General features: G+C 48.0%; 1 protein-coding gene across 1 annotated transcript; it reads right to left on the reverse strand.

The window, feature by feature from the left end:
• Window positions 1-5882: 5882 nt before the first annotated feature.
• LOC126534465 (BTB/POZ domain-containing protein 3-like) lies at window positions 5883-9411 on the reverse strand. Its single transcript, XM_072289537.1, has 2 exons — window positions 8800-9411; window positions 5883-6087 (listed from the first exon to the last, which is right to left on the reverse strand). Exons 1-2 carry the CDS (start codon window positions 9336-9338, stop codon window positions 5883-5885), a joined length of 744 nt encoding a protein of 247 aa, XP_072145638.1. The 5' UTR covers window positions 9339-9411.
• Between the last annotated feature and the right edge of the window lie 1035 nt (window positions 9412-10446).

Genomic DNA, 10446 nt, shown 5'->3' on the forward strand with positions numbered 1-10446 from the left:
GCCGCAAATCGCCGCCTTTACGCCCGTCTGGTGCCTTGCAGCCGCTCCCGTGCCCTGCCGCACCCTTCGATCGCGTCGGCATCGACCTATACGGCCCGCTTCCTATGACACCAGACGGCAATCGGTGGATCGTAGTTGCTGTTGACCATTTGACACGCTACGCCGAAACTGCTGCTTTACCAAGTGCTACAGCGCGGGATGTAGCCTCTTTCGTCCTACATCGCTTCGTGCTTCGACACGGCGCACCTCGAGAACTCCTCAGCGATCGAGGTCGCGCCTTCCTCTCCGAAGTCGTCGAAAGTTTGCTTTCGGAATGCCACATTATTCATCGGACAAGCACGGCATACCATCCACAGACTAACGGGCTCACAGAGCGATTTAACCGCACACTTGGTGATATGCTCTCTATGTACGTGGCATCTGATCATGGTAACTGGGACCGCATCCTTCCATTCATCACGTTCGCGTACAACACCGCGATCCAGGCCACTACGGGATTTTCACCTTTCTTCCTCCTGTATGGCCGCGAGCCCACGCATACCATCGACACGCTCCTTCCATACCGTCCTGACGCCTCCGAGTGTCTACCTGTGTCCGACGTCGCCCGACAAGCCGCAGAATGCCGCCAGCTAGCGCGCTCCTTTACGGCAGAGCAACAGCAGCGCCAGAAAGAAAACCGCATCGACACGCGTCCAAACACCACCTACGCTCCAGGCGTTCTTGTGTGGTTGTCGGTCCCTTTCCAAACGCCGGGGCTTTCCTCCAAACTCGTCCCAAAATTCGAAGGGCCTTACCGAGTCTTGGAACAAACGTCCCCGGTGAATTTTCTCATTGAGCCCCTGTCACCACCTGAAGACTTGCGCCGGCGTGGACGTGATATTGTCCACGTCTCGCGTCTCAAGCCCTACCACGACCCTCTGCCTCCTGATTCTTAAGGCGCCAGGATGGCTCTTTTTGTCCGGGGGGAGATTGTGAAGAAGAAGACGCGCCTCGCGGCACAGCCGCATCGCCAACACGCGGCTCGTCTCCGCTCGCGCTGTTGATTGCTGGCGTCCGTTTGGACAGTGCTTCGGGCTGCCTCGCCGTTCCCGGTCGCTGTGCCTTCGCATTAGGCGCCACCAATAAACCTTCTCACACTAAGTATTTTCAGGCTATTCAAGTTCCCTGAGAATTCCCGGTTTTCCCGTTTAGTAGACACCCCGAACAGCCTACCACTGGGTCTAGTAACTGAAAGCTCGTTGCAACTTACCATATTATTCACGCGAGTCTTTTGTCATCGCATGGCGCGTAGTGGGAAACTTGAGGTGCCCTTTCAATAAATGGTTCCCTTTGGGCATAGCTTCTTTTTGCCGAACTCTCGCGACAGATTTGATTCTTCAGGTTTTTCTCTGTTCCTGTGGTCGTTTTCTCGTTCTCCCAGTTTAAAAAAAAATCTTGATGTTTATTGACAGATGAATAAATAAGGAGCTGTTCCCACGAAAGAAAGTGACATATGACAAAGAGAGTACCCCGTTTGCCATATATTCGCATTGGCTCACTTTCATTTGACTCGCGCTCGTATATGTTGCAAAACTCCTGTTTTTATATGTGCTCTCTGTTGAGACTATAATTTCGGAGCCATTACAATACACGACCGGTGGCAGCTGCTCCTGCGAAATACATTGTAACAAACCATAGCCTCATTGCGATTTTTCCTTAATCGTTGGATATGTACAAAAGCGTAAACAAGATACTTGAATGAGAGAGAGATGCAAATTACAGAAAGGCAGGGAGGATAACAAAGTTTGATTAACGTATTAGTCCTCAACTTGTTCATTTCATGGCCTTTATATTGTTCATATCACCGGCACACATTGCTTTGCTGGTGTCAAACTGATATAGTTCTAAAGTTCGTGTGATAGTTTCTTTAGTTATTAAATAGACACAGAAAACATGGAAGCATCGACATCAGTTACTTCGGGCACAATTTTTGAGGCATACTAGTATATTCTTTTATGAAAAAGTACATATTTTATTGTCTTGACAGTACGTGGCGTTCAAGACTTCGTTTGCAGCATCTTTGGCAATGGCGATGCAGTTATTATTAAAGTATTTATCCATCTACAAGTTCTATTAGGAGGGGGCCGAGCTGCAGTATGCAGCCCCCCCGAAAGAAATTTCTGGCTGTGCCACTGGATATCGAGGCTCCCTAATTTATCCTAGATTTACTCTAGCGTAGACCATCGGTCAGCGCACCTAGCATCAGTTGCAATCGAAATTAATTTGTACTGAACCAATGTCTCCCCTCGTCGTAGCTTCAAAATGCAGAAAAAATACGTTCTAATTTTTACAATCGTCATCGTATTTAAAATCACCGCATAAATACGCGCAAAATGCGCTTTACGCAAAGACAATGAAAACGAACAGCGTACACAAGGACCCTTGTTTATGTATGACAGCGCAGTCGGAAATATTTTAGAAGCAAACTAAATCTGTCGAACGCCTGATTACGGCGCTCTCACGGGTGCTGCATACATGATCGAGTCATATAGTAAGCAAGCGTGGAATAAAGCAAATGTACACATTTTCCGAACTTATCTGACAATGGACTCACGATAGAAGGACGGTGCATGACAAATCTCGTATTGAAAAAAAAAAAAATCCTTAACATATAAAAGGTGTCACAGGCATTCATCGCTCCGGTTCGCGGCTTTCTCTCTGATTTCGCCTTCACTCGCCCGCTGGAAGTAACGCATGGATTGAGTCAACAATGCCCAAAAGTTGGTCGTTTTCGCGATTCTCTCTCTCTTTTTTTTTTTGTTTTTACTACGATACATCCGGTTCCGACGTGCGCGTTTCTCTCTATGGGCGCTCAGGCTGCATCGTCTCGCCACGCCCCTGGAGGTACGTCACCAACATAGACCAATCAGCGGAGGCGGTTGGGAAAGAGGGCAAACCCTTTAAAGTATCTGCGCTGCCCAGCACGCGACACTGTCGGGTGTAGAATGAATGTGCTAAGGTGTCAAATACATTTATTTTTTTGTTCTTCTCTGAGTTCGAATATAAGCATTTTCCATTGCTGTACCGCAAAATTAGCAATCGCGATTGAACATTACTGAGAATGTCCTCGCGATCACGAAACCCAAAAATACCGATTGGTTGGCTGCTTGCAGCGCAGATGGTCGCGACAGCGCGAGTGTCGTGTGCAAACTATTTTGCGAGGGACATTGTCATAGATTTTCGAAGGTTTTTGACAAAATTCTAAATTCCCTGCTGCATACAGCAAAATTTGGTTCACATGTTCACAGGTGCTTCCTCGACACATCGGCGAGGGTTTGTTACTCTAGTGAAGAAGTGCTTCGGGGTACCTTTGAAAGCCCATCCATTAGAGGGCGAAAGATACGACGAAGTGTAGACTCTCCACATAACCCTCTGATTTTCAGTATGCACCAACAAGCGCAGTTCAGCTTATACCTTCATACAGGTGTAGCGCGTGGAGGGAGGGGGCTTTACATGTCATCTGCGACCGAACATCGAACCGCGTAGGCAGTCTAGTTTCACGCATTGCAGAAAATGCAGGCGCCTCCGTTCAAAATTTCCCGTTTGAAATACAAGTGGATGCGTCGCTAAAAGCTTGCAAAAGAAGACGTTAAAAGAAAAAATATAGAACGTCTTTGCCACGCACCGGATATAATGCCTGACTATATATATATATATATATATATTTTTATCGTACATAACCGATACCTCAGAGAGGGGAGCTGCGGTTGGAGGCGCTGTTTCAATTTACACCAACAAGAGTGCGCAGGAATATGTTACGTAGGAGATTGAAAGCGATTGCTAGTATATTAGTGCAAATTTCCATTCTATTGCGGCCTCACCATTTTGACACGCAACCTAAAGAAGCCCCATAGATGACTTAAAAACCCATCTGCATTTCCCCCAAATTGCATCTTACACCATAATGTTTGTATATTAGCGATGGTGTGAACCAGGCACGCACATGCAAGTTGCTTGGTGTGTTCCCTGAAACAAAATTCGAGAGAGAGAGAGAGAGAGAGAGAGAGAGAGAGAGAGAGAGAGAGAGAGAGAGAGAGAGAAAGCAACCGTTCGCGTTCTGATACAGTCGCAGCAGGCATTATTAGCACGCGCTCTGCCAGACGAAGCGAACTTCGATTTGGCGAGCGCGAACAGAAATTCACAGACTCGGATAAAACGTGGGTAATAAGAGATGTTTATTGCACAGGAATTTGGTGTAGAAGAAAACAGCACACATGGAATATAATGAGACTAGTAACTGCTGGCCTATTTTGCGAGAGTTCCTGTACCCGAAGGGTAGCGAACGCTTATACTTATTTGGCACAATTGGTTTAGCCGTGCTCATCATGGAGTTACCCTCGTAAACGGAAGAAAAATATGCAGCCGGTTATTAATTTTATGTAATAGAGTTCTCGCCAGAATTTCATAACGCTGTTGTGACTAGCAGCTGCTATATAAAGGCCAGTAGCTAGCATAAGACATTGTTTTGCAATCACAGTTTACAGTTGAGTGGATTCTAATACCTCATCTTTATAAAAAAAAAAGAACATTACAGACTATCACTTGTAAACATGTCCTTGCAATTAAATCGAAAGTTTCTGTTACAACGAAGTCTTCTCAAAAGCGGTTTCTTGGACGGACTAGCCCAATGAAAGAAGTCACACTGCAGAGCCGTCCAAGACAGGGGCTGTGACGCAGGAGTAGGCCGTTGGTGGATCGCGACTTTGCGATGGTTGGCTCGGTGTAGTCGGACCTCCATTGACGAATCCAGGTGAGGGTTTTCGGTGTGTCCCGGGAGCTCCTGTAATGTGCGTGAAGCGACTGGAGCTGCGGCAAGCGAGCCGCCATGATCTCGAAAAACAGCTCCGCCGCACTGTCCGGGGTCGGAGCCTCAGATAGCACGCATAGATGGCGCAGGCTACGGGCCATGCCGAGAGTCGTTGTGAGGCGTGGGTCAAGTGTCGCTTTGCTGGCTAGAAGGGTCAAGGAAGTCAGCCGAGAATTGTAGTGCAGAACCCGAGCCAGTGTCTTGAAGCAATGTTTCAGCCTCTTGGCGTTCGTGCTGTCCAGGCTCAGGCGCAGTTCCTCGACCTGGCACACGGCAAGGAACTTCAGGCTCGCAACCTTGGCTGTCTCGTCGATGCCCAGTCGGCGCAGCCTGGTTCTCTTGTGGAGTAGCGCGAAGCAGTGACCGGTAAACTGCAGGGGGAGCTGGCAGGTTGCGCATGACGAGGCAGCGTCGGACCCAACGTCGAGCTCCTCGAGAAAGCGGCAGCCGCGAGCGAGCGACTTGAGCGAGCTGTGACGGTTGGCTCCGCAGGGCGGGAGCGCCAGCGAGCGTAGACTGGACAGCGTCGATGCCACCACGGAGCAGCAGTCTGATTCTGCCGCGAAGTGGTACCCGGACAAGTTGAGTTCCAGGATACGGGAGACGCAAGCGCTGAAAAACTGCTTCATGGGAACCACGTAGCCGCTGTCCGCGGTCGGGGACCTCGGGACGTTCACTCCCTTGGGTGCAATCAGGAGGAGCGAGAGGCGTGTGGGGTCCTTCCACGACTCGGGTTTCGTGGCGGCTGCTTCGAAGAGGCGGGTGGCTTTCGAGTCGGCCTGCACGATCACGACGGCTTGCTTGACACCGTTTAGCAACATCTTCTTTTCCACGACGCCGGCGAAGATGACGAGGCTGGATGAGTATTGGGGTTTGTACCGGCAGTCGTTGTTGCCCCAGATTGCGCTTCCTGGGTGGAAAGCGCGGTGTTGCTCGCTCCGTTTTTCCATCCGCGCTTGCTGGTCACATGGCAGCAGAAGATGTTCGCAGCTGCGCTTGAAAGTTTCCAGATGGTTATCCTGTGCTGACAGTTCTCTCACGCTGGGTTCGGCGCTCGGCACACCAAGCGGCAACTTCCGGGACAGCCGACGCCCACGAGGGACACGTCGCGCGTGGGCACGATGAACTTCAGGCCGAACAGCCGACGCGGCCGCGACTGCGCGTGGAAGGAGACGGTCTGGTAGCGGCGGGCCACGAAGTGCTCGGGGGTGACGTCCTCTTGGCGCCCTCCATGCTGACGCCTGCGGAAAGACCGTCGAAGACGGCTCGTTAATGGAGACGTTCGAATAAGTGACACAGCGCAGCCTATACTCAAGGGAAAACTATAGGGAGAAAGAATAATTTCAGCTGTATTTAGTAAATCACCATTTCACAATACCAAACTAGCCACCCTGACCTCGAGACGTGGCTTTGGTAATTAATTGAATACGCAAAGACCAGAGTCGGTTAGCGGTGCCGCCCTAAAGCCCCTGCTTGGACCTAGTTAACTTTTACCGTTAAAGATGTACTGCATTGCATTCTAAAAGATTTAAAGGCTAAACTTAGTAATCAGCAACAACTTTTACTGGATGGCCCAAACACGGGGAGAAGGTGCTTTGAAGTCTATGACGGCACACTAACGTACCGGCGCATGGGCTTAGGCACAAAATTTGGTAAATGAAATTTTAACCGTCATTTGTTCCTTTATCTACTCAACCTCTCACCGCAAAATTAACGGATGTAGAGATTCCAGAAAATGCTTCATCAGAGTATATACACCAGTTTGTTTTTATGAGAATTCTTGCTCGTCTTTGACTTTAGAATATAGGAAGCAAGTAGAAATATTACCTTGCTCGTAATAGGCGGATCACTGTTTTAGTATTCCTTCCTAAAAGAGTCAACTGCGTCTTTCCTCCTCAACAATTTTAAACCTACACTCAACTTCCCCTTCACAATCACAGACACTCAACGAAGCTGATTAGCGTCTCATCGCTGCACTGACCACAGAGAGCGTTCAGGCACGCAGCAAGCACAGTGTAGTCTTGGTAGACTAGAGTTGACTCAGTCTCAAGGTGCTTGAATAATGGGCAAAAATTCGTTAGATGTTTTCTTACAGAGCCTTAGCTTTATGAGCAGCTCGTGCACACAGTTGTTTGCACGGACATTTTCACCCGGCTCACATTTTGTGCCTTTCACACATCATGCATTGCGTCGCATGCATGTTCAGGACGTCATAAGGATGCCATGTATGGTTGAGTTGGCGGCAAAATGCGTTGCCAGGTACTAGAAACAAATGCGTCCTTGAGTATATATTTGAGGCTACGTACCCTCAATATGTAAGCTTTTCGGATAAATCCGAATTCGAAAACGCAGAACCGTAACCATGATACACCACGCGGTAAGAGGTTATCCTGTGCCGGAAACGACAGTGACCGTGTGAAAGTGTTCCGACTATCTCTATTGGTATGTGCGGTGGTGTGGGGGATAGCGAATTCTGCTTTGTACCTGATATGGTTCTTTCCAGGAACAAAATTAGGCTAGAAGATATCCGCCCCCGCAAGAGAAGAAATACCAACATATTCTATGAGAATACACTCCTCTTACCTGTTCATGAACAATTTGAAAACGATACCAAATACAATACCAAACTAGCCACCATAACCCCGAGACGTGGCTTTGGTAATTAATTGAATACGCAAAGACCAGAGACGGTTAGCGGTGCTGCCCTGAAGCACCTACTTGGACCTAGTTAACTTTTACCTGTAAAGATGTACTGCATTGCATTCTAAAAGAGCCAAAGGTTAAACTTAGTAATCAGCAACAACTTTTACTGGATGGCCCAAACACGGGGAGAAGGTGCTCTGAAGTCTATCACGGCACACTGATGTATCGGCGCATGGGCTTAGGCACAAAATTTGGGAAAGGAAATTTTAACCGTAATTTGTTCCTTTATCTAGTCAACCTCTCACCGCAAAATTAACGGATGTAGAGATTCCAGAAAATGCTTCATCAGACTATATACACCAGCTTCTTTTTATGTGAATTCTTGCTCTGCTTTGGCTTTTGAATATAGGAAGCAAGTAGAAATAATACCTTGCTCGTAATAGGGGGATCACTGTTTTAGTATTACTTCCTAAAAGAACCAACTGCGTCTTTCCTCCTCAACACTCAACTTACTCTTCACGATCATAGACACTCAACGAAGCTGATTAGCGTCTCATCGCTCCACTGAGCAAAGTGAGCGTTCAGGCACACAGCAAGCACAGTGTAGTCTTGGTAGACTAGAGTTGACTCAAGTCTCAAGGTGCTTGAATAATGGGCAACAATTCGTTAGATGTTTTCTTACAGAGCCTTAGCTTTATGAGCAGCTCGTGCACAAACCCAGTTGTTTGCACGGACATTTTCACCCTGTTCACATTTTGTGCCTTTCACACATTATGCATTGCATCGCATGCATGTTCAGGACGTCATAAAGATGCCATGTATTGTTGAGTTGGCGGCAGAATGCGTTGCCAGGTACTAGGAACATATCCGTCCTCGAGTAGTTTGAGGCTACGTACCCTCAATATGTAAGCTTTCGGATAAATCCGAATTCGAAAACGCAGAACCGTAACCGTGATACACCATGCGGTAAGAGGTTATCCTGTGCCGGAAACGACAGTGACCGTGTGCAAGTGTTCCGACTATCTCTATAGGTGTTTCTTTATATCTTCCCCTCACCCGCTCCCCAGTGTGGGATAGAAAATAGGATAGATTGTTCTAGCTAAACTCCTCGTTTGTCTCCTTTTCTTCGTCACTCTATTCCCCAGAACGCTTGATTGTTCGAAGGCTTCCTGTAGTACTGCATGCGACCGAATGCACAAAGATTTGCGTTTGTAAGCGCTCTTTGCATCTAGTCAGTCACCTTTATTAATGATAGGCCCAACAATCGGATTGGCCGCAGTTTGCTCTTACGAACAAATTCTAGCGCATACAAGAGCTTTTGCGAACACAGGCTCTGACCTTTTGGCAGGGGCACAATCCCCGGGATGGCCATGTTCATGAAGACCGAGAAGCACTCTTCCTTGGTCAGGAGCCCACTCTTGGCCGGGCCCTTGCAGAACTCCTCGGGGCTCATGGCCAGGAAACGAATGAGCGGGAGCACGGTCTCGATGACGCTACGTACGTTGTCCATGTCCCGCTCCAGGTTCCTCCTGGAGCACTCCTCTTGGCCCCACTGGACCACGGCCGAATAGAGCGCGTACTCCGAGTACAGGTTGAGGTACTTTCGGCGCACGATGGTCTCTAGCGTGTGCAGCGCTACGTTGGGGAAGTTGGTCGAGGTGAGCACGTGGTACGTCTGCCGGTCGATGATGTTGAGGCGCTGGTGCACTAGCGGGTAGGCCTCCATGACCTGCGCGATCTCGAACACCTGGCACACGGTCTGCGGTGTCACGTGCTTCTCGATGAAGGCGAAGCAGTCCTTGAGCAGGTGCGGCAGGATGTACTTCTTGGCCGCGTACGCGGTCAGCATGGCGTCGTCCACCGTCTGTAGCTTGAGGTTGTCTGTGTAGGCGTACCTGCGATCGCCGGCAGTTTGAAATGAGACTCATGAGCGGCACGCCCCCCCCCCCCCCCCCCCCCACCACCCCGAATATAAACGCACTGAAAAAAAATAACAGTGGGCAGGTCCTCGCTAAAAAGCGGTGCTAGACCAGAGCGTTCAGCTTTACGAACCACAGTGGCGCTATATGTTCCTGAGGTCTCGGGTTCGATTGCATGCCGCGGTGGTCGTATCACGATGAAGGCGAGATGCAAAAAGCGTTCGCGTTCCGTGCTTTCAGCGCACTTTAAAAGAACTGAAAGAATTGAAAGTGAATGGAACTAAAAGAACAGAAGTGGGAGCCCTCCAGCCTACCAAAACGACGTTGTTCCACGCCTGTCTTCGGTACTAAAATTGTTTATGTGTCTTCTGCATTGTATTGAACTTCTCCTGTAACTCTTTAGCAAAAAAAGGAAGAAAAAAAAAACGACGTTGTGCTTTGCCTTATGAGGCCAGCTGAAACACGTAAAGGCTTGACATCGTCAAGAAATTTCATCTATATATATGCGTAATTTTGTTCCGAAAGCCTGGCGAAATATATCTTGTGGCATTGCGCAAATATTTGTCCTACCTTGTGCGGTGGTGTGGGGGATAGCGAATTCTGCTTTGTACCTGATATGGTTCTTTCCAGGAACAAATTTAGGCTAGAAGATATCCGCCCCCGCAAGAGAAGAAATACCAACATATTCTATGAGAATATACTCCTCTTACCTGTTCATGAACAATTTGAAAACGATAATAATAATAATAATAATAATAATAATAATAATAATAATAATAATAATAATAATAATAATAATAATAATAATAATAATAATAATAATAATATTTATTGCCACTTTGTAGAGGATACAGAGAGGTTCAGGCCCGTCAAAGCCAACAGGAGGCTTGAAGGACTGGGCCCGGCAGTTTGCGGCAGAGGTTACAAAATGGCAACAACAAGCAAAACATTAAAAGGAACAATAGGTTCAGCTGAAGAAAAAGAAAAACAAGGCAATCACAAAGCCAGTATCAAGGACATCCGTACTAACTCCAAGGA

The sequence above is a fragment of the Dermacentor andersoni genome, chromosome 7, assembly GCF_023375885.2.
Source record: "Dermacentor andersoni chromosome 7, qqDerAnde1_hic_scaffold, whole genome shotgun sequence".
Taxonomy (NCBI): Eukaryota; Metazoa; Arthropoda; class Arachnida; order Ixodida; family Ixodidae; genus Dermacentor; species Dermacentor andersoni.